At 39.8% G+C, this 24,819-nt stretch overlaps 1 protein-coding gene and 1 non-coding gene across 2 annotated transcripts; one reads left to right on the top strand and one right to left on the bottom strand.

Moving 5' to 3' along the window:
* Nucleotides 1-399: 399 nt before the first annotated feature.
* LOC135116186 (uncharacterized) lies at nucleotides 400-21,010 on the top strand. Its single transcript, XM_064033491.1, has 6 exons — nucleotides 400-475; nucleotides 7,679-7,831; nucleotides 15,316-15,426; nucleotides 15,806-15,999; nucleotides 20,120-20,230; nucleotides 20,611-21,010. Exons 2-6 carry the CDS (start codon nucleotides 7,679-7,681, stop codon nucleotides 20,696-20,698), a joined length of 657 nt encoding a protein of 218 aa, XP_063889561.1. The 5' UTR covers nucleotides 400-475; the 3' UTR covers nucleotides 20,699-21,010.
* Trnav-cac (transfer RNA valine (anticodon CAC)) lies at nucleotides 11,956-12,034 on the bottom strand. Its single transcript has one exon. It is a non-coding gene; the product is annotated as a tRNA-Val (tRNA).
* Nucleotides 21,011-24,819: the final 3,809 nt, after the last annotated feature.

Here is a 24,819-nt window from a genome sequence, read left to right as displayed (position 1 = left end):
ACAGAGCAAAAGGCAGAAGGGAAGGCAAGAGAGTGAGACGCGTTGGAATGGAAGGAAGGAAGGAAGGAGTGAGGGGCAGGAGGAGAAAGCGAGGGTAACGGACTACTGGATCTTTGAACGGGAACAACGGTGTACAAGAGCGTGAAGTCAATATGTAATTGCGGGACATGGAAGAGCGAAGGTGTGAAAAGAATTGAAAACACAAGGGAAAACAAGAGATCAGTAAAGCGAAAATCAGAAACACGAACGAGGGAGTAAGACAAGGAATGGAGAAGGACGGCTTGAGGCGCACCAGTGTATGGGACGGGCGATTATCTGCTAATCTGTATTCGTGTCCGCGCTGCGATGCCTACGTTGTCTTGGCCATGCAAAGATGGCATGGCCATCTTTGCAGCCGATGGGAAGTAAGAGACACGTCTTGGAAGCGACCAGCCAGTGTGGTGGTGACTCTCCAAGAAGAAACAGGTGAAGCAAGGTGAGGGAATGACGGTACTGGTGTGTGTGTGTGTGTGTGTGTGTGTGTGTGTGTGTGTGTGTGTGTGTGTGTGTGTGTGTTTGTGTGGGTGGGATGGGTGGGTAGGTGTGTGTGTGTGTGTGTGTGTGTGTGTGTGTGTGTGTGTGTGTGTGTGTGTGTGTGTGTGTGTGTGTGTAACAATAATAATAATAATAATAATAATAATAACAATAATAATAATAATAATATTCGGTTTATTAATCTTGCAGCCTTACAGCTGAAAATTCACGTTACATACTTATATACTAACGTACATCATACGTCTTAAGTATACATTTAACCCGAAGGAAGTATCTTACATTTATATACTGTGGCTGCCAGATGGCGTCGGTCAACCAGTAGACTAGGCTCGAAATGGTCAGGCCACCCCGTGTGTTTTTTTTTTTTTCTTTTCAGAATTTGCTTCTTCTACCCAGCAGCGGGTAGCAACTTTCTACTTACATCAGGTGCCTAATCACTGCTAGGTGAACACGGGCCACACTGTAAAGAAGTCCGCCCAAAGACTTCGAATATGGGCCTTCCCGAGTGTAAATCGGGCGCGCTAACCACTGCGCTACCAAGCCGTGTGTGTGATTCTTCACCTACGGTCGTCTGCTGGTCACCCAGCCAGTCGTTGTGTGTATGTGTGTGTGTGTGTGTGTGTGTGTGTGTGTGTGTGTGTGTGTGTGTGTGTTGGGGGGGTGGATATGTGTGTGTGTGTGTGTGTGTGTGTGTGTGTGTGTGTGTGTGTGTGTGTGTGTGTGTGTGTGTGTGTGTGTGTGTGTGTGTGTGTAATGATAGTGTGCCTTAACATCCAATCTCATAATGACTTACAATGAAAAATGCAGTCCATAATAATTGTACTATTTGATATCCCATATTGCTCTTTTTTGTAGGTAATAAGATATTTATCTGTTTTGTACTTATGTATCAGTCAATTAATCTATCTACAGTATTTATTTATGTTTGTCTGTGTCTATCTATCTATCTCTTTATCTACCTATCTTTCTTTCTTTCTTTCTTTCTATCTATCTGCCTGTCTGTGTAATATACAGTCCATACATATCTCTACTTAATTGTTTCTGTGTGTGCAGTTCACCTATGGTCGTCTGTTGGTCACCCTGTCAGGTGTTCCCCCATGGAAAGACCTTAGATCTCACATCTTTGGGTAGGACTGAGATCACTCACACAAATAATACTTGTGATAATAATTGTGGGGGAGAGAGAGAGAGAGAGAGAGAGAGAGAGAGAGAGAGAGAGAGAGAGAGAGAGAGAGAGAGAGAGAGAGAGAGAGAGAGAGAGAGAGAGAGATGATTACAGATTAATGTTAGTGTACTAGTAGCAGTAGTAGTAGTAGTAGTAGTAGTAGTAGTAGTAGTAGTAGTAGTAGTAGTAGTAGTAGTCGTAGTAGTAGTAGTAGTCGTAGTAGTAATGGTAATAATAATAATAATAATAATGATAATAATAATAATAATAATAATAATAATAATAATAATAATAATAATAATAATAATAATAATAATAATAATGACAATAATAATAATAATAATAATAATACAGTTTATTGATATGGCAGTTGTTACATTGAAAATGTACAATAGGTTTGGCGGTGAGTGCTTAACACTACGACTAAGGTTAATTTAGAGAATGGCTAACTGTTAATGGCTCGCACCATGGTGGGAACCTCGCTGAGGCGGCATCTGTGTGTGTGTGTGTGTGTGTGTGTGTGTGTGTGTGTGTGTGTGTGTGTGTGTGTGTGTGTGTGTGTGTGTCTGTGTGTGTGAGTGTAGATTACTTCATCAATGAAATGTACCTTGTATTAGAGGGCTAAACTTGTAGATCAGTAATATCGGCATCACACCAGAGCTATACAGTCAGCCCATGAAAACTGACATGAATGAGTCGTGGCCTTGGTCGGAGCGATTCTGCGTCGACTGAGGGCTGCAATTAGCAGGGCCCGGGAGCCACTCGGAAAGTTTTAGACATGCTCACAATTCACACAGTGACTACAAGCTGTTCAAAGAACCGATAGTGAACCGTCTTAAGACCTATTAAGGACTGACCTTGAGATACGGACCGCAAGGACCAATCGCATATTGACGCTTGAAGCTCAAAAGTAAAACGGAAATGAGCACAATTTTAGAGACCCGCGTGACGCTTGTTGTTCATGCACATTTCCATAAAGAACCAGATAGATGTATTAGTATTTGATAAAGAAAACAATAATCTTCACTAATCTTCAGTAAATTACAGTGTATTCAGTGTTTTGCGAGTCAAGGGTTTTCCTCGCATTTTCCACGATTATTGCTTTACAAGTTTGTTTCCCCATTAGCAGCAGGTGTTACACAGCCCGTGTCGGGGGCGGCAGTTCCGTGGTCACCACGATTCTCTTGACCATCATCACAACACAAGAACACAACAACATTCCCTGCAGGCTGCATCACTGATGAAACACACCATATGTTTGCATTCACGTGAAATACTTATGTAGTTACTATTATCACGAAGACATTTTTTTTTTCAACAGAAAAATAGCAATAAAATTAAAGCAATAGGACTACCGTCCTATTGCTTTAATTTCCTGCTTATCTAAAGTTTTTGAATCTATCCTCAACAGGAAGATTCTTAAACATCTATCACTTCACAACCTTCTATCTGATCGCCAGTATGGGTTCCGTCAAGGCCGCTCTACTGGTGATCTTCTGGCTTTCCGTACTGAGTCTTGGTCATCCTCTTTTAGAGACTTTGGTGAAACTTTTGCTGCTGCCTTGGACATATCAAAAGCCTTTCATAGAGTCTGGCACAAAGCTTTGATTTCCAAACTACCATCCTACGGTTTCTATCCTTCTCTCTGTAACTTCATCTCAAGTTTCCTTTCTGACCGTTCTATTGCTGCTGTGGTAGACGGTCACTGTTCTTCTCCTAAATCTATTAACAGTGGTGTTCCTCAGGGTTCTGTCCTGTCACCCACTCTCTTCTTATTATTCATTAATGATCTTCTAAACCAAACTTCTTGTCCTATCCACTCCTATGCTGATGATACCACCCTGCACTTTTCCACGTCTTTTCATAGACGTCCAACCCTTCAGGAGGTAAACATATCACGCAGGGAAGCCACAGAACGCTTGACTTCTGATCTTTCTAAAATTTCTGATTGGGGCAGAGCAAACTTGGTATTGTTCAATGCCTCAAAAACTCAATTCCTCCATCTATCAACTCGACACAAGCTTCCAGACAACTATCCCCTCTTCTTCAATGACACTCAACTGTCCCCCTCTTCTACACTGAACATCCTCGGTCTGTCCTTTACTTATAATCTGAACTGGAAATTTCACATCTCATCTCTAGCTAAAACAGCTTCTATGAAGTTAGGTGTTCTGAGACGTCTCCGCCAGTTTTTCTCACCCCCCCAGCTGCTAACTCTGTACAAGGGCCTTATCCGTCATTGTATGGAGTATGCTTCACATGTCTGGGGGGCTTCCACTCATACTGCTCTTCTAGACAGGGTGGAATCAAAAGCTTTTCGTCTCATCAACTCCTCTCCTCTAACTGACTGTCTTCAGCCCCTCTCTCACCGCCGCAATGTTGCATATCTAGCTGTCTTCTACCGCTATTTTCATGCCAACTGCTCTTCTGATCTTGCTAACTGCATGCCTCCCCTCCTTCCGCGGCCTCGCTGCACAAGACTTTCTTCTTTCTCTCACCCTTATTCTGTCCACCTCTCTAACGCAAGAGTTAACCAGTATTCTCAATCATTCATCCCTTTCTCTGGTAAACTCTGGAGCTCCCTGCCTGTTTATGTATTTCCACCTTCCTATGACTTGAATTCTTTCAAGAGGGAGGTTTCAAGACACTTATCCACCAATTTTTGACCACTGCTTTGACCCTTTTATGGGACTGGCATTTCAGTGGGCATTTTTTTTTATTAGAATTTTGTTGCCCTTGGCCAGTATCCTTCCTACATAAAAAAAAAAATATGATTCTCTCTCTCTCTCTCTCTCTCTCTCTCTCTCTCTCTCTCTCTCTCTCTCTCTCTCTCTCTCTCTCTCTCTCTCTCTCTCTCTCTCTCTCTCTCTCTCTCTCTCTCAGAAAACACTAATGTTCTTCTTAGCATTTTTCCTTCATCAGGTAGAAGATTGTGTTCGAAAATCTCTGCTTTTAACTCTTGCTTAGAGTTATTCACTGGCGGCATTGTCAAACTTGCATGTAATGAAGCCACTTGAGGGCGATGAGTGTGTCTGTTAAACATTGGCTAGTGTAGGCTCGTTGTTGTCTCAAGACATGAAGGATTCATGGCACGGGCAGCACATGAGTGTGTGTGTGTGTGTGTGTGTGTGTGTGTGTGTGTGTGTGTGTGTGTGTGTGTGTGTGTGTGTGTGTGTGTGTGTGTGTGTGTGTGTGTGTGTATGTGTGTGTGTGTGTGTGTGTGTGTGTGTGTGTGTGTGTGTGTGTGTGTGTGTGTGTGTGTGTGTGTGTGTGTGTGTGTGTAGGATTTCAGTACAAGAACTAGTGACTGACATACTGCCTTGAAATTAAAATATAAGAACACACACACAAAAATAAATAGATAAAAAAAGCAGTAGCACACACACACACACACACACACACACACACACACACACACACACACACACACACACACACACACACACAAGAAGAAGCAAGTGACCATGAGAAAGCAAGCAAACGAACGATAGAGAGATTACGAGGGCCGTGCGCACACTAACCCCGGCAATAACCTAGGCAATACCAAAGCTTTACCTGCCACCAAGACCTTTCCCAAACACAAGGCTGAGCACCACCTTCACCACACCGTGCACCTCATCCCGTGCACTGATTCAACTGAACTCTAAATGATCTCAAGCGCCTGAACAACAACCTATTTTAAATAGAAGTAATAATAAATGATTTTGTAATAGACATAGAGAGAGAGAGAGAGAGAGAGAGAGAGAGAGAGAGAGAGAGAGAGAGAGAGAGAGAGAGAGAGAGAGAGAGAGAGAGAGAGAGAGAGAGAGAGAGAGAGAGAGAGAGAGTATATGCTAATAGTATATTTGTGATGGCAATGATGATGATGATGATGATGATGATGATCATGATCATGATGATGATGATGGTGATGATGATGATTACGATGATGATGATGATGATTTTTATTATTATGATGATACTACTACTACTACTACTAATAATAATAATAATAATAATGATAATAATAATAATAATGATAATAGCAATAATAATAATAACAACAACAAAACAAAAACAGAAGTAATGATAATAATGATAATAACAATAACAAAAATAATAATAATAATAATGATAATAATAATAATAATAATAATAATAATAATAATAATAATAATAATAATAATAATAATAATAACATAATAGTAATAATAATAATAATAATAATAATAATAATAATAATAATAAGAAGAAGAAGAAGAAGAAGGAGAAGAAGAAGAAGAAGAAGAAGAAGAAGAAGAAGAAGAAGAAGAAGAAGAAGAAGAAGAAGAAGAAGAAGAAGAAGAAGAAGAAGAAGAAGAAGAAGAAGAAGAAGAAGAAGAAGAAGAAGAAGAAGAAGAAGAAGAAGAAGAAGAAGAAGAAGAAGAAGAACAACAACAACAACAACAACAACAACAACAACAACAACAACAACAACAACAACAACAACAACAACAACAACAGCAATAAAGTAATAATAACAAAAATGTTATAGAAAACAATAGAAAATTATAACAAAATAAAATTGTGAAAAAGACAACTGTAGCAGAAATAAAACAGTATATTCATATTAATTCACATTCATATTCATAATTAATTCATATTCATATTAATATGAATAAAAGACAAAGCGCAGACAAAAAAAAAATATTATTCTGGATAAGAGGAAGGCCATCTGAAGAGAAGTATCAATAATAATAAAACATCTTATGACACCAAATTTCCACGAGTAGATGACCTTGCAGCACGTACAGCTTCATTACTACAAATAGTACATCTCTCATGCCAGTACTGAAAGCTTTGGAGTGAAGTAATTTTTGCCAGCGCTGCGAGAACTATGCACATGTCTGGTTTAGAGTATTTAGAAATTCGTGTTTTTGTTGTTGGGGTACAAAATTAATTAAGCAGAAACAAGGCTCGTCTATATGCGTATGTGTGCTGATTTTTTGGAGGGAGTGTTTTTTTTTTTTTTTTGTGTGTGTGTACCTAGTTGTATTTACTTACTGTAACATGCAGGAAAGGAGCGACGTTCATACTGTTTCATCTCTATATCAACCAATATCCGACTTCTTTCACACGATAAATATTCCTTGCATGAACCACTCTCTCATCCAGATTTTTTTTTCAGACGTCTATGCTTCTGAGAGAAAGTGTGTGCTTCTCATGGCTCTCTCTTATAAGTTATCCTTCTAAGCGTCTTTTTTTTTTTTTCGTGCTCCCCGTGTTCCTATCTCATCACACACATAGGTCCTCTCTACCTAGTAGTTCCCTTTCCTTCATCACTGGACACTATAATCAAATTCCCTCTCCCTTCTCATTTCTAAGGATGGGAGCCAGAGACTGGACAATCTCTCTGTATATGATAGACCTTTCAAATTCGGTACCACTTTGGTTGTTGATCTTCGTACTTCTTCCAATTTTCTTCTATTCTACTCTCATGAGGTGACCATACTACTGCCGCAAAATCGAGTTTTGGACGTATCATTGTAACAATTGTCTTCGTCTCTTAATCCAGATAAGTAAAGGTCACTGTTATATTCGATAATGCCTTGAGAACTTCTCCTGTTACTTTGTTTATGTGCCTCTCCGTTAATAAAAAATGCTCGAAAATATTACTCTCAGATCCTCTTCCTCCTTAACTTTCGCTGATGATATTAGTTCCCATCTTGTAGTCACACATAAATCCATAAATCTGTTGCTACAGCCAATAATTTTTTTCTTTCACTTTTAAGGTTGAATTCAATTTGCCATTTGACAGCAGATCTTCGTTTAATGGTACTATCATGCTGTACTGATATCCTACATAGATATCTTATATAGATTTTCGTTATTTTCACTTTCGTTAACAGGTTCGCGTCATCTCCAAATAAGCTTAATATAACCGGGTACCATCTCTCTCTGTGTGTGTGTGTGTGTGTGTGTGTGTGTGTGTGTGTGCTCAACGAGACATATGGTCTACAGATGGTTCGATGGCGGCCGCTGGTGGTGGGCGTGGTGACGGTGGTGCTGCCTCTCGCCTCCGCCCTGGTCACCTACACCTTCGTCTCCATGGGCTCCGATCCGGTCACCCTGGACGACACCGGAGCCCTCATTCTGATGCTGGCCATGGCTAAGGTGCGTTATATTTATCAGGTTGTGAATATTTTTGGTTCTCTCTTCCTCCTCTGTCGTTCAACAGTCCATAGTTAGGCACGTTTATTACTGTAGATCATGAATGCTTTTTATTCTTTCAGTCCTCTGCGTGCAAGTAATCTGTTTTTGGTTTCTTTTACTGAGTTACTGTAGTGTAGGTGTCCTCGCATAAATACACTCGTCAGATCGTCAAATAAATCTTTCTACCCACAATCCCCAAGGAAAAATAACATTTTCACTCTACAAGTTTCTGAGTGATAACTAGAATTTTCTACACGTCAGAGCTCCTTTAGAAAATGGATTGCTCAATAATATGGACCTGTATACAATGTCAGGTCAGATATTAGTAACGTTATTATGTTTCTATAGAAATATACCTTTCTTAGATTTGTGTTAACTAAAATGTACTGTGTTTGCTGAAGGAGTTGCGTTTCCCTTCATACACAGTACAGTAATTCCTTATATCGGACTGCATCGTCGTCGTGGTCGGCGCCAACTTGCATCCGAGCACTGGGTCCATCTTCAGTTATCCGTTCTCCTCAGCTGGTGCTTACCGGTGGTGGTCACCGGCTGGGGAGGCCCAGCCGGTGGTGGAAAAGCCGCGGGCAGAAGTCGCATGGGAGGGTGGGAGGAGGACGGGGTTGTTCTAGTCTCTCCTTTCTTCTTCGTTTTTCCTCCTGCTATCATCTGTTTTCCTCGAAAGCCGCATTGTCGTTATGTACAGCTGTCTTCCAGGCTCCACGGTCCCGAGCAATTTGTTCCCACGAGGAAGGTTCAATGTTGCTGCGCTTGAGCTGATCTTAGTAACGTCCTCCTCAGGGTCTTTTTCCAGTGGCGAGTTCCCCATAAATCATGATCCTGGGGAGTCGGGAGGGGTCCATTCTCCTGCCCATCGGAGACGATGGTGGATGATGGTATCTTCAATGCTCGGCAATGAAAGCGATTTCCTTATTGGTGATAAAGTCCTCCCATCGAATTTTGAAGAGCTGCTTCAACTTGTATTGTTGGAAACGCTCGAGATGTTTGATGTCACAGCTGTACAGCGTCCAAGTCTCGCAGGCATAGAGAAGTGTAGACCATGAAAGACCATGGTTTTGGTTCGGATGGTCAGCTCATGATTCTTCAATACGCGTCAGCTGAGGCGACCGAAGGCGGAATGGGCTGCCTTGATTCGGTTTTCCATGTCATTTTCGCACGTGGGGATCTTAAAGAGAATGCTCCCCAAGTATGAGAAAAGGTCCACTTCTTCCAAAGAGCCCCCACCCAAAAAAAAAAGCCCACTGACATGCCATTCCCCAAATAGGATCCGAATTGAACGATAAATGTCTTGAAACCTTCCTCTTGAAGGAATTTAAGTCATAGGAAGCGGAAATACAGAAGCAGGCAGGGAGTTCCAGAGTTTACCAGAGAAAGGGATGAATGATTAAGAATACTGGTTAACTCTTGTATTAGAGGTGGACAGAATAACGCTGAGAGAAAGAAGAAAGTCTTGTGCAGCTAGGCCACGGGAGGAGGGGAGGCATGCAGTTAGCAAGATCAGAAGAACAGTTAGCATGAAAATAGTGGTAAAAGATAGCTAGAGATGCAAGACTGCAGCGATGAGAAAGAGGTTGAAGACAGTCAGTCAGAGGAGAGGAGTTGATAAGACGAAAAGCTTTTAATTCCACCCTGTCTAAAAGAGCGGTATGAATGGAATCCCCTCAGACATGTGAAACATACCCCATACATGGACGGATAAGGTCCTTGTACAGAGTTAGCAGCTGGGGAGGTGAGAGAAACTGGCGGAGATGTCTCAGAACACCTAACTTCATAGAAGCTGTCTTAGCTAGAGATGAGATGTGAAGTTTCAGTTTAGATTATAAGAAAAGGACAGAACGAGGATGTTCAGTGTAGAAGAGGGGGACAGTTGAATGTCAATGAAGAAGAGTGGATAGTTGTGTGGAAGGTTGTGTCGAGTTAGTAGATGGAGGAATTGAGTTTTTTGAGGCAATGAAAACGAAGCATTGAAACGAGTCTGAGAGGGCATTTTGATGGCATACTCTGCCAACCATGCCTTCATGAAGGGAGTGGACTAGGATGGCAAAGTAAGCTGGAGACCCGAATCTGACTAGGACCTCTCATATAGCAGGACGAGGAATTTTATCGAAAGCCTTTTTGAAATACCAAAAGATGAACATGAATGGCTGGTGCTGTTCTTGACTCTTCTTTTGGGACCTTTTTCGACTTTCACACTCATCCTATGATCTCTCCCCCACACACACAGAAAGCATCGCTAAATATTATCACAAATAACCGATGATTAATATATCTGTGATTCAGGCCGGCTGGGGTCGGTGGCGAGTTGTGTCACTGGGCGTTACAAGCCAGTGGCTGGCAGTGTTTTCTTAGTCAAGACAGACTATTTGTTGCTGTGCATGTTTCCGGGCTTCTAAGTTCTTAGCAACTTGATGAATATTGCAAGTGCGGACTGTAATGTGGCGGAGATATGACTTGAAAGGCGGCTGGCTGGCGACTGCTGCGTGAGTGAGGCAGTTTCTCTCATGGTGGGCTCCTTGCCACGTCAAAACAATAGCTACCCACAGTCCGCACATCTCTAATTCCCAATTTATTTATAATAGTAACTAATACTTAGTTTGTACTATATTAACCTTAATTATCCTTTAATTTAACTTTACAATTTATATACAAATCACATCATAAACCAAAAGTACTTTGATAAATGTGCGATACAAATGGAAATTTGCACACTTCTCCTGAAGTAGGCAGGCACAAAAGATCATGTTTTTAGTCCCTCGAGAAGGTCTGAACCCGCATTGAGATTCAGGATGAACATCTTCCACAAGGACGAGGAGGCGGTCGAGGAGAGTACGGGCGATTTTGCTCGCAATACTTAATACTCGAAAGTTGTTACAGTTCTCACGGTCCTTCTTCTTACAGACAGTAATAATGTTTGCGTCTAAAAAATCGTTTGGGGTGGTCTTGGTTTCCTAGATCTTGAGAATGAATTGTATTAGATGGTTTTTCAGCTTGGGACCGAAAAAGAGGATGTTATATGGTCCTGGAACTTTGTTCGGCTTCATACACTTGATGGCCTTATTAAGATCTTGCATTAAGTGTGGAAGGGACATCCAGTGACGGATAGGGTGCTGCGGGGTCATACGGAGAAGATCGTCAGGGGTGCGCGAATGAATGTTAAGTAGGCTCTTGAAATGAGGCCTCCAGCGATCAGACTGCACATGCCGTTTTTCTTATCCTCATAAATATTTGTGATGCATCTCATAAGCTGATTATCTTGCTTACTGCTGTAAATTAGTTGGTCAGTGTTTATTAATCCCGGAGTCTTCATCGTTAACTGGGAAGAGTGGTTGGCCAGCCCTCCACAGGCAGTGCGACGGATTACTATTTGCATATCGACTCGAGCAAATAACTCTAAGGACTTTCACCTGCTAGAAACAAACATTTAATATATCGATAGCCATAAGATACTAATTCGTTGTCATATAAATATTAAAGAAACTATAAATATGCTTACAAATGCTGATATTCGATGGTCAGTTTTAGTGAAGAAAACATTTTTTAATAAGTTGAAGAGAATCTATTTCCCCTGTGTTGTTTTGTCAGCAACGAATCTAAAAATCTAATCGAATTAGTTTAGTTTATCAGCCACTTAATAACCAAACACATTTTTTTTAACTGTCATGGATTCCAATATGCAAAATCCAATTGGCATCAAGCAAACTGGTAGGTAATCAATCACTATTTCCCTTCATAATTATGACTACAACGATTGTTTCCCTGTTGTTAAGACTACGAAGGTTTTAAGTATGCAAGGCAGTGAGTTGCTATACTATAAAATTTAAATTAACCAACTATGGATTTAAACTAAGATTTAAATTATCCAACGATTGATCTGCTGGTCACCCAGCCAGCCGTTCCCCTATGGAAAGAGCTCAGAGCTCATAGTGACCGATCTTCCGATCTTTGAGTAGGACTGAGACTCCTGAGACACTACACTCCGGGACAACGAGGTCACAACCCCTCGGGTTACATTCCGTATCTACTTGCTGCTAGGTGAACAAGGGCTACACATTAAGAGGCTCGCCCATTTGTCTCGCCGCGCCCGGGATTCGAACCCGGGCCTTCTTGGTTGTGAGCCAAGCGTGCTAACCACTACACTACACTACACTACGTAATATGTGCGTGTGTGTGTGTGTGTGTGTGTGTGTGTGTGTGTGTGACGCAATACGCGGCTCACCACCTCACCAAGACTCATCCCCTTAGCATCATTATGGCAACATTTCATCGGTTACTTCCCATCACTTCCCTTAATAGTAGTAGTAGTAGTAGTAGTAGTAGTAGTAGTAGTAGTAGTAGTAGTAGTAGTAGTAGCAGTAGCATTATTATTATTATTATTATTATTATTATTATTATTATTATTATTATTATTATTATTATCAGTAGTAGTAGTAGTAGAAGTAGTAGTAGTAGTAGTAGTAGTAGTAGTAGTAGTAGTAGTAGTAGTAGTAACATAATGATAATAAAAATAATAATAATAATAATAATAATAATAATAATAATAATAATAATAATAATAATAATAATAATAATTATTATTATTATTATTATTACTATTATTATTATTATTATTATTATTATTATTATTATTAACATTATAATTATTGCTATTGTTATTATTATTATTGTTATTATTATTATTATTATTATTATTATTATTATTATTATTATTATTGTTAGTAGAAGTTCATTTCAGTTCAATTTTATTTTGCAGAAATGCATATACAGTACATCAGCACAAAAAAATATATATAACCAACAAAAATGTACATAAATTTAAAAGAATTTTGGCAAGGGCATTCATATATACTCTAAGAAATTACAAAAAAAAAAAAAAAAAATTTAAAAAGTCTAAACCTGTATAATAATAATAATAAAAAAATATATATGTAGTGTAGAAAGTGACTATTAAATGAAGTAAAGAAATATTTTGCAAAGTTTCAGATCTCAGAAATACTTGGATAATACTATGAAATAAAAACCATATACGAAGAATAAATGAAGGTCTAGTTGTAAAAAATGGCAAGGATGGATCACATGTAAATTTACTATAAAATTGCTATAGTCCGCAATAATAAAAATAACAAACAACAATAAGAATAAAAAAAAAATAAAATAAAAAAAAATAAATAAAAACACAGGGCATGAACTCATGCCTCTGTACCCAGTGTATGCGAGCCTTTAATATATCTAACTTTTCATGCTGTGGGTAGACATCATACATTGTATTAAAGTGCTTTCCATCAAGAAGCTAGTCTTAACCTCAGTAAAGTTGTATCTAATGAAGGGGTTGCAGGATCTTCCCAGCCGCTGACGGTACCTGATGGGGGAACAGCAGACTCACACTTATTCACCGTGATGTGGCTGTTGGTATATGGCGGCACCCCGCTAACCTTTTTTAGGGCGTTATTAAAAGCTACATTAAAGGTGCTGAAAAAATTACTTTTCAATGTTGAATGATGGCTCCACAATGGCATTCCACATCCTAGTAAACAGTAATAATTGAACAGAAATATGAGAGCTTCTTTACTTAAGCCTTTCAAATCCCTATATACAGAATTGAATGTCTTATAAAATGTGTGCATACTATATTCTCTATCATGTTTATTTTGAAAATCATGAGAAATGACATGGCCAAGGTATGTGAAGGTCTTCATGGCCCACTGCGACACCGTCAAGTTCTATTGACCGTGTGCGCAAATTATTATTCAATTAAATACCATGCATTTAGTTTTTTTGTTAATATCCAAACGATGTTGCTTGATTCTTAAACATAATTTATTAAAAAGTATGTCCATATTGGCAGTTGTTTCAGCTAGCCATACCATATCATCGGCATAGGCCAACATGTTGCATCGGGCACCGCCATATGTGCAGCCCACCTCTGTGTCAAGAAGGCCTCTTGTGATATCTTCAATATAAAAACTGAATAAAAATGGCGGTAAGGCTCTCCTTTGCCTTATCCCTTTATCGATAAAAAGGTAATTGCTACATTGTGATGCCCATTTAACATTGACTTTCTGACTTCACATGTAATGCATCAAAATTAAGGTAACATCTACTGGAAGAGATTTACTTTAAAGCTTATGCCCCAGAATAAAATTATCTATCTTGTCAAGGCTTTTCTAAGATCAATGAATGTTGATAAAACAGATTTTTTTTTTGTCATTTGTGTATATTTTCATAATTTCCTTAAGGAGAAAGTTTGCGTCACTGCGTTGTGGTAGATAGCAGTGAAGAAAGTAGGTGTTAAAGAAGGAAGAAATAGCTTGAAGGAGAAAGGAGGATGCACACTTTAGGAACTGAGAGCGTATGTTGTCATGTCATTGACCGTATTTAAGTTTATTAATACTGTTCTTTAATGTAATTGTGCTTAATTTAAGTTTTACTTTTCTTTCTGATAGCCAAATTGCCTAAAATCAGTGCAAAATTTAATTTCCTCCAAAACAGTATTTACGTTCTGGCTTCCAAGAAAGTTTTTACTGAATAATTCCGCTATCTGCTCATCTTCATATTCGTTACCAATTGTTTGAGTTACTTTCCTGCTATCTGTTTTCTGTTTCACTACATTAGAGAAATGTAGTTTATTGTTAGTTCTGAATTTATCCGTTATCACTCGAGAAATTTCACTGTGCTCGTTATTTTTGCATTCGTTTAGAGCATCCTTGAACACCCTTCTGGCTTCCAGCATCCTCTGGTGTAGCAGGCAGCCACGCGGTTTGCCATGCCACACCCATTCTAAGAAAGTGTCCCTCGCCATCTTATGTTTTGCTTTAACTAAATTGTTCCAACCCAGGATTATTCTGAACTTAATGCGCCTTTTATATTCTGTACATTATGCTGTGTGAAGTCATTAATGATCTGAACAATTAAATCGTAGAGCTCATCTATTTTTTTCAAATGATCCTTCAGCCTGCAACCCACTTTCTGACGACCATGGATGAGCAGAGAGCACACATTGGCAGTATTGACATCTATCGTTAAGTTTATTTCATTAATATCCTGAAGGCTGAATTTATGCCATTTAATGTAAGCATGCTCATCAGAGTCAGAACAAATGACTTGCCTTGAGGGATGAACACCAGGATGAAACTATATTGTAACCTGCATGGGTAGATGATTCTGAGCCAATGATATGAGACAGCACCCTGACATTCTTCACTTTGATGAAATTTTGCTCTCTCCCCATCATAGTAGTAGTAGTAGTAGTAGTAGAAGTAATAATGGTGATGATGATGATGATGTTAATTGTAATAATAATAATAATAATAATAATAATAATAGTAATAATAATAATAATAATAATAATAATAATAATAATAATAATAATAATAATAGTAATAATAATAATAATAAAAATAATAATAATTTGGCGGTGTGTTGGCACGCAGCTGCTGCTCCTCTCTACTCAAGGCATCTTTCCGGTGGACCTGAACGAGGTTTTTTACGACCTGGTGTACCGAGCCCCGAGGGACGCCGAAGAGAGGAATAACCTCTATAAGGTAAGGAGAGGAATCGTGTTAGGGCGGGAGAGCTGGTAGCTACGCTCTACATGGCTTAATCTGGCAATCAATGGGACGGCTTTTGTCCTCCAGTGAGTGAGCTTAAAGAAACTGATGTAGTTTGATAGAATACACTGATTACATAATTCCGCTCTCAAAGGAATGACAGATTAATTTCCATGATGTTGTCTTGTTAACGAAAACTTATTATCAACGTCTACTCCTTTGATCTTGGTAAAGAGAGAGAAAGCACAGACGGGGTAAGGAAGGAAAAGCGCTAAGGTACACACTAGACTGGCAAATATTGTGTGTGTGTGTGTGTGTGTGTGTGTGTGTGTGTGTGTGCTTTCCAATAAGTGTCTTACTGCCTCCTCGGCAGGTGCCTGACGTGGAGGCATTGCCATGCACGCGGAGGTTCATATGCGAGCTGGAGGCCGCAGCGCGGACCAGCGACAACTACTTGCCCCGAGGGCCTGAGGAACACGAGGGACGAAACCCCAACGAGGAAGCCGCCCCTGAGGAGGTGGACCCCATCACCGAGATGCAGATCGAGGCCATCCGGGCCCTGTACAGGTTAGTGGTGGCCTAGTGTGGTACCTTTCCTCATGATTTCGACTTTTACTCTGGTATTTCCATGTCCTCTTATAACTTGATCTATCCGGCACGTTGCCAGAAGAGGCCTGTACATAGGAATATCGCTCCCTTCTATCCGTAGAAGTAACAGTAGTCCTTACTAAAGAGTGACAGGTATCATGGTACCTCAGGAACGTCGTACAAAGCCATCCAACCATCAGTAAAAAGGTGTCTTGCCAAATTAATATGTATTTTTACCATAGAGATACACGCTCATGGCACTTATATATATATATATGTATATATATATATATATATATATATATATATATATATATATATATATATATATATATATATATATATATATATATATATATATATATATATATATATATATATATATATATATATATATATATATATATATTTTTTTTTTTTTTATATATCTGTGGAGTTCAAAAGAGTTACCAAGTCACAAAGAGGCTGCAAAACTATTTCTATAACGATTAAACTCATTTATATACAGTATGTAAAATGCAGCAAATAGCAAGTTCGGATAAAATGATCACTCATAAATTTATATTAAAAAATAAAAGTTACTAACTTTTTTTTCTGATTAAACTTTATCCGCGTCACACTAAAAGACGTCATCATAGGCACGCGTCCCTGACCACGCCCGGCAGCCACGCCTGGCCTGGGTTTTCATGGTGTTGCTGTAACTTAATTTCTTTCAAATCTTCCTTTTCGAATAATATCAGAATGGCCACGTGTCACATATTCCACTTTTGGCACGCTACATCGCCTCGCTGCCACGTGCACGACTGCTCCACTTACCGGCACGAGAGTACCTGCGAACCAGCGACTTGTATAACTGCTACTGAGCGTCTTAGTTGGACATATACTTAGTGACAGGACCTCTTAGTTATGGCACCTCAAACATTGATTAATCACTGGACCCACTGGTAAAGGAGGTCACACTGCGTATTAACGTTACATTAACCTTTGCCCTTAATGCACTTAATTCAGACAGGCCACCTGCACGGTCCAACACATGCTTCACTTTACTATATTGCTATTAATTAATGTTCCATTACCGTTCTCCTTCGTTAGCACTTCTACCATCAAAATCACTGTGGGTGTCGTCTTTTCCACTAGCACAGTACTCAAGTGGAATGCATATATATGTATGTAATAATTACAGGCTTATGTGCCAAGGCCTTTGCACGATAAAGGGCTGTACTGTCACTTTTCTTTGGAACAAGTTGTATATATATATATATATATATATATATATATATATATATATATATATATATATATATATATATATATATATATATATATATATATATATATATATATATATGACCAGGCAGGGAGCAAGCACAGAAGCACATTATGAAGGACAGTGGGAGGGACTTCATCAGAAACATAAGCCTTCTGAGCATCAATGTCAGAGAAAGCATATAAAATATCATAACGAAGAATTTATACAACAAACAAAGTAAAGGGAGATGAAAAAAGAACAAAACAAATCATCGAGTGTCAGCAAAGGAGAGGAGTTCAACTTTCTCTAAAGTTGAATTCTATCTCCAGTGAGATGGCAGTGGAGACAGAATTCAGCTTTAGAGAAAGATGGAAATATATTTGCCGAGATGTCGCAAGTCACTCGGAGGTGAACCAGCAAAATTTTGACACTTCTTAATGATGAAAGTTTTTGTCAAGGTGGGAAACAAATTTTGCTTGATATCAGGCAGAAATATAAAGGGCATAAATTTCGGGACATAGCAAGCTAATGTAATGTCTGTGAGCCACAGCTCTATCATGGACAACGGGAGAGCAGGCAGAGCTGAACTTTAAGAGCTTTGGAAATGTAGAATGTGGACTGCATGCCACTATGCCAGAGACAATCATCTCTGTTATGCGATCTTTGACAGTAAGGAAATATTCATTCCAGTGAAATTAAGAAAAATATCACCAAGTTCTCTCACTTAGTAAACTTGTAATGTCACAAGAGCCTTTACTTGTGTTGGTCCAGAGCGTGGCACTGAATCGACAGGTCTGGATACTGTGGTTTGGCCGAAGCCCCATTTGGGGATCATGGGTCTGTACCCTTCAGCTGCATGCCGTGGCAAGAGACAGACCCCACCCCGAGAGGCGGAACACGACTCATTCACTGCTGGGTGGACAGGGGCGCAGGTGTGAGAAGCTCAACGAAGAGAATAGTTTGATATTAGTTTGAGATTACGTTTCAGATTACGAAAAAGTCAAGAACGCTCGGAGCATCTCCAACGTGGTCAGGACTGCTGGTATGGTGTTGCACTAATTACTCTAGGTCATGCAAAGAAGGTGTGAAGCAAGCGTTCAGCTGAATGTCAGGGAGAATAACCCGCATTACTGTAATCGTACGGTATCGTCCGTAGGGTTCCATCTTCAGCAATCTATTGTAGATGATCCGCTTACTAGCTAGCTCTTCCCTTCCTTCTCCCTTTTTACTCGCTCCGACATGATGCCCTGTAACATTTTCAACTACTGATAAAATCAGCAATACTGGTCTCAACAAATTGTGTTTCGATATCAACAATCTCGTTATAATATATTATAATGTTCCATAATTTATAAAAATCACGATAAATAATTCATAATTTATCTGAGAAACGTCCGCCAGTCCACAACTCAAGCCTTCGTAGTCCCCTGGATGCTCCCTTACAGCCCCACCCGCCGTGATCCCCATTTCATTTCAAGTCTAAAGGAAGTATCAAAATCCAAATGTGTGTTAAACATTTCGTACTTAGAATAATATGTTCGATCAATTTCAGTAATATTAGCAGAGGCCGATAAAATTTCGTTGTCGCATCACAAGTTTCGCTCAGTTCACTAAAAACACGTCTTCACGTAAGCCAATGCAGTCTAAGCACTCGGCAGCTGCTACTCGCACACTCACTCCCATTCCAGTAATGCAATTAATACTCTTCTTTACAACAGATAAGAATTTTATACAAAGATACAAATGCGTAACAAAAGTATGGTATTTAGGAGAATAATTGCAAAGGAAAAAAGAGAGAAAAAAGTTTAGCAAGTTTATCCAGTGAACTTACATGATTCCAACGCTGCTTACGAGACTGATGCACAGCTATTTGTTGAAAAATGTTATACAATCTAGGTAGCTTTTTAAACCTTTTACTTTTTAATTACAAAATCAAATTGCTCGATTACATAGATTATATAAAATAATGCATGACCATAATAGCTATATCATGACATAGCAATCAGAAATTTCTAACATGTCCTCTGATAAACATTATTACTCAGTATCTGGCAATAACTGGCTTATTCTTTCATTTCCACGTGACACAATGGTGCGCGAGTCTCAGACGCTACACGTACACGTAACGCACGTATGTATAGAAAGAAAATCCTGCCTTAAAGCAAATGTAAATGTGCGGGAGCTTTTCAAGGGTGAATTGGTAATAATGACATAATACGTTTCTGTTTAAAAAATCTTCCTTATCACACACGCAGACGCGCGCGTTCGCACACACGCACACCTTGAACTAACTTACTTAAAGGACAATAGATAAAGCAAGGTATTTTGATTATCCCTAAAATCTGTTGTAATGAGGGCAGCATGGAGAAATGTAGCGCGTAGTCACAGCCACGCTTCAGTGTCGCTGACCCACTGGTGCATGCTTGTAGATTAATCTAGTTACTTTTGTTCTATCGCTGGTTGCGGCTGTGGCACCCCGTCCACACCACTCAGGATGACACCGTGGAGTGGGTCAAGTCTGTTTTACATTTACTCTTCCTATCTGAATTCAAATCGTGATGACGCCATCTAGCAAGCATTTGTTGACGTCACACAGATACCACCCAGAATGTGATGTGGGAGGGTTACATACTTAGATCCAGCAAGTGATACGCGTAATGCCTCCTTCCCTGAGGCAACCCGCCCCGTGAACGATCAGGTCACCATTAACACGCTGCACGACGGAAAAAAAGCGTTGCAAGGTCTAACGTACCCCACTCACGCTCCATCATTCTTTTTATCCCTCCTGTCCTGTAGTCCCTTCCCCACCCTATCTGTCTTCGCCCATACAGCGGTCCTCTCCTTCCCCAGAGAGGAGGATCCCACGGGAGAGCTGTCTGACCGAGGCCGTCGGGCGGTGAAGGTGGTGGAGGGGCTGACCGGGTCTGCGTGTGAGTCTGCCTACCGCCTATGTCCCGGCAGGTGAGTTTGTGTGTGTGTGTGTGTGTGTGTGTGTGTGTGTGTGTGTGTGTGTGTGTGTGTGTGTGTGTGTGTGTGTGTGTGTGTGTGTGTGTGTGTGTGTGTGTATGTGTGTGTGACTATGCTATAAGAAGAGAAAAAAATAATATTTCATCAATGCCTTGACTTATTCAGAACACAACTATCTTTTTTTATTAATTTATTTACACCTGTTTCAATTCCACTCGACACACTTTTCCTTCTTATCTTTCTTTATCCTTCACTTCCTCCCCTCCCTTTCTATCACCCTCCATCTCCCCATACACACTGCCTTCACCACATACAATTCCCCTACCTTCACTTTCCTCCTTCATCCCTTCTTTCCCCGCCACTGTCCACTACAGGTACACGTCCGGGATGGTGTTCCGAGCCATCTTTGACGAGATTAACCTCAAAGCCCACAAACACGACCACTACTTAGAGGGCATATGAGGGACCACAGCTTCTACATGGACCAGGACCACGAGGACCACAGACACCTAAAGAACAAAACTAACGAACCACTAGCATTGCATGGACCAACAAAGACAACTTGGGACATAATAGGACTCAAGGAAGGAAGACCGAGTGGGACGATGTCAAGATGAGAATTAGAGGCAAGACTAACTAAGAACTGGAGCTGGATGAACAGAAGAGGGACTCTACGGCCAAGAACACTGATGGGCCAGGAAAACATGGCAACCGGAAGCCACATGAGAGAGAGAGAGAGAGAGAGAGAGAGAGAGAGAGAGAGAGAGAGAGAGAGAGAGAGAGAGAGAGAGAGAGAGAGAGAGAGAGAGAGAGAGAGAGAGAGAGAGAGAGAGAGAGAGAGAGAGATAAGAGAGAGAGAGATGGATAAGGACAAACTGACACAGGTGTATGGAAACAGAAAGACAGATAGACAGACAGAGAGGCAGAGTTGAGGGCAGGAAGATACAAATAGGTAGCTAGATAAAACAGACAAATACGAAGCTACAAAAATATGCAGACAAAAACAGACAGGTACGGTGTAAGACAAACATAAATACGCACAGAATGATGAAGATAAATAGATGGAGAAAGACAGGCAGGTAAAGACATTACTCGTCGTTGAATTTAGAAAGCAGATGTAAACTATGTTTACTAAATATGAAATTTAAATCTGATGAGACCAAGGAATATATATATATATATATATATATATATATATATATATATATATATATATATATATATATATATATATATATATATATATATATATATATATATATATATATATATATATAGTTTTTAACCTGGGTTCGATCGAACCCCAAGGATTCGGTAAGTCAGTCTTTTTCGTGGCATTTTTGTGTACACAAGGGCATTCCTTATTTATTTATTTATTATTTAGTTATTTATTCTTAGAAATAATTATACTGGGCGTGTGATCAGTGAGCATTTTACAACTTAAGCTCCATATACAGCTACACAAAGAAGTGACGCCACATTGGTATTCTACGTACAAACTGTAACACTCAAAAAAAAAAAAAAAAATGAAAAGTACCTCCACCTATCGCATGCTTTTTTTTTGTCTTTGATATAAAGCAGTTGAATAGTATATTTATTAATAGTTCTTCGATTTACAGACATAAAAATAAATTCACTGGATCTCTGGAATCATTACTTACAAGTGTATGTGCAAAACATTGGGTTTCGCCGTATGGCTGTGTTCAAAAGGGCACCAAGAACAACATGAGGCTCCTACACACTTATTGTGCATTCCATTAACTTTCTGCTTTACAAACTAAGACTGAACTTGGAAAGCGTTGGAAGAATACGGAAAACATATTAGTCTTTTGGATGCGTAATGTTGCTGGGTAAGTACGAGTCGGTTTTCCACATGAAATAAGGCTGTTTTGGTTGATGCTTGGAGGTTGTCATTAGATCTCTGGTACCTGAGGATCACTACTTGGTGATGGGAAGAAAGGATGGACATTCACAGAACTAGACTGGAAGACTATATTAAAAGTTTTGCTGACGTGGCCTGGAACAGACGTGGAGAAGGTCTGGGGATACCTTAGGCTCTATGAGGAGCCTGTCCGCCCACCGGGGTGAAGGTTAGAGTAGAATGATTTAGCAATAGATGGGTGACAAGCATAGGCTGGGACTCATTGATGGTAATGATATTATTGATAATGATAACGACGGCGATGATGATGTAGACCTGCCACCTTTGAATTCTGTCCCTGACTCTTGTTTTTTTGGAAATGGCGAAACACCGACGGACTGGAAACTGGATCCTCTTGAAGTCACATGAGAGGTGTGGCAGTATGATCGGGACCCTGGAAGTGGACACTCTCCTCCTTTAACAAAACCTGAGAGTATAGTTAGTTGCCTCAATCACATGAGCTTTATTGATGGCCAGCTTGGTCCCACTGGAAAGGCGAGGGCGATCCAGGTTGCGAAGGAGCATTGCTTTAGACAAAGTTATAGAAAGGAACTCCATGTAGCTCCAGTGAGTTGAAAAAACTACACAAATGAACTTTATCCTGATCAGTTACAGCCTTTAGCATCATTTTAGAGGTAAAATCTGCCTTTTGGTGGCGCTCATAATCAACCATTTTAACAACGGCAACACCGCGGGCACTCGTGACCTTAATTGACCTCGAAGATGGTCTGACATCCGAGGTCGCCATGTTCTTCCTTGTGAAACGTTACTTTCCTTGACACCCTATGGCCACACCCTGAGTCTATGGAGAACATACACACATACAAACTCTTATTGTATAAATAGTCGAGGCGAGCATGTTCTTGTAGTGCACGCGCAAGCAAATGTGTGTGTGTGTGTGTGTGTGTGTGTGTGTGTGTGTGTGTGTGTGTGTGTTCTTGAAGACCCATGCCGCCTTTCGGTGATCTATTTCATTGAAGTGATCGAAAGAAAGATAATGTTAACACATGAATGAAAACCAAACAAAGAAATACCCGAATCCTTACACTTCCACAAAATCCTACCTTCATGTTCCTAGTATGGCAAATTCTAAAAGATAGAAACTTGAAAAAAAAAAAATACAGAAGCTTAAGTGAACAAGTTAGATCAAAGTTCGGCAATTATAGACTGCTGGTAATGCCTTTGTGGCGAACGCCGTGGCGGTTGGGAGAAACCGGGGTCTTCTCTCGTCCAGGAATGGTTTGACTGGTCTTTACTAATATGGCAGCTGGTACATAAACACTACAACGCCTCTGTGGTGCCAGCGCGCCTGTTCCCGAATCTCAAGTTCGAGTGTGGAAACCCGGATGTCACAGTGGCTGTGTGTCCCGGGGTAAGATATGTCCAACACAGTCCACAGGCTCAGTAGGCAACAAGACACCAATGAGCGCCGCGGCCATACACGACTGTATCTTATGCCCCTTCACCTTAACCTTTAATTTAATTATAGATTAAATTTAGTCAAAATATAACACTAACACACGTATTTACAAATATATTACACGAATGATACTAAGTAAGTATAAAAAGACATAATAGCTGAACATAAAAGCCCATTCCTCATCTTGTAAATGATATCAACAGATTCTCCAGATTACGCAAAATCCTTAAAACCACTTATTTTGTTTTCATATTCATTAGAAGAGCTACGCCTGACCGATTCAAACTTTGGGTCAAAACAATACAAAAATATACAAAGAGGAACATTAGCATTTAACCTCGCAGCAGCAGGCTCTGCATACAATTTGAGCCCTGTTTATCACACTGTCAGCTCTATATTGGGTGTTCGAAAACTTGGCAGTCCCCTGCTCTGGTGAAACAACCAAAAGCCATCGCCATAATACTGCAAGTGTTTTCCATGTTTATGCGTAAGGACACGAAGTTGAGAAAAATAAAGATCAGTTTGTACCAGCCACTTTTTGCATGCTTGACGACATTATTTTCCCAGCAATATTCCACACATAATAAGAGATAAATACTTAAGTTGTGTCATTGACTTGCAAAGGAAGATGTACAAATATGTTCCTATTTCATACAATTCTTTCTTGGACACTGGGAATGGCTCCCCATTGATGACGGATCTGTATCCTATTTCATGACGTCCACACTCATCGTTACCATCTTTACATAAGTACAGAAACTGGAACTGTAGAAAAGTTACTATAGATTAATGTAGCCTAATCCCAAGACGACTGCGACAAGACGAGAAGCTAAGTTACGAATGCATACAACAAAATGGTTCAGTATTCCTCTCTTTCAACAGACAATCTGGAATCGCCCTCTCAACACATTATCGTTGCATTTCTTACCATCCTCTATCGTTATTTGCACGTTTACTACGCTTCTGAATTTGCTAACTGCACACCTGTCGAATCCTGTTGCCTCACTGCACAAGATTATCTATTTCCTATCAAACCTATTCATAAACCTATTCTGTCCAGCTTCATAACGGAAGAGTTAACACCTTCACTCTCCTCAATGTTTTCACTTTCACTGGTAAACTGTGCAACTCTCTTCCTGTTTCCGTTTTTCCTCTTTCATGAAACTTCAGAAGAGTATTATGAAATCTCAAACCAAATTGGTCATCCCTCGTAATTCTTCTTCTATACCTATTAGAGAACAG

This window comes from Scylla paramamosain, chromosome 30 (assembly GCF_035594125.1).
Source record: "Scylla paramamosain isolate STU-SP2022 chromosome 30, ASM3559412v1, whole genome shotgun sequence".
Lineage (NCBI taxonomy): Eukaryota > Metazoa > Arthropoda > Malacostraca > Decapoda > Portunidae > Scylla > Scylla paramamosain.
This window is presented reverse-complemented; position numbering and strand designations above follow the sequence as displayed.

Bases quoted from the DNA above. Each gene is read 5' to 3' on its own strand.
- LOC135116186 (XM_064033491.1), top strand. From the start codon at position 7,679: ATGGTTCGATGGCGGCCGCTGGTGGTGGGCGTGGTGACGGTGGTGCTG. The intron at 7,832-15,315 runs GTGCGTTATATT...GTTGGCACGCAG, and splicing joins TGATGCTGGCCATGGCTAAG to CTGCTGCTCCTCTCTACTCA. The intron at 15,427-15,805 runs GTAAGGAGAGGA...CCTCCTCGGCAG, and splicing joins AGAGGAATAACCTCTATAAG to GTGCCTGACGTGGAGGCATT.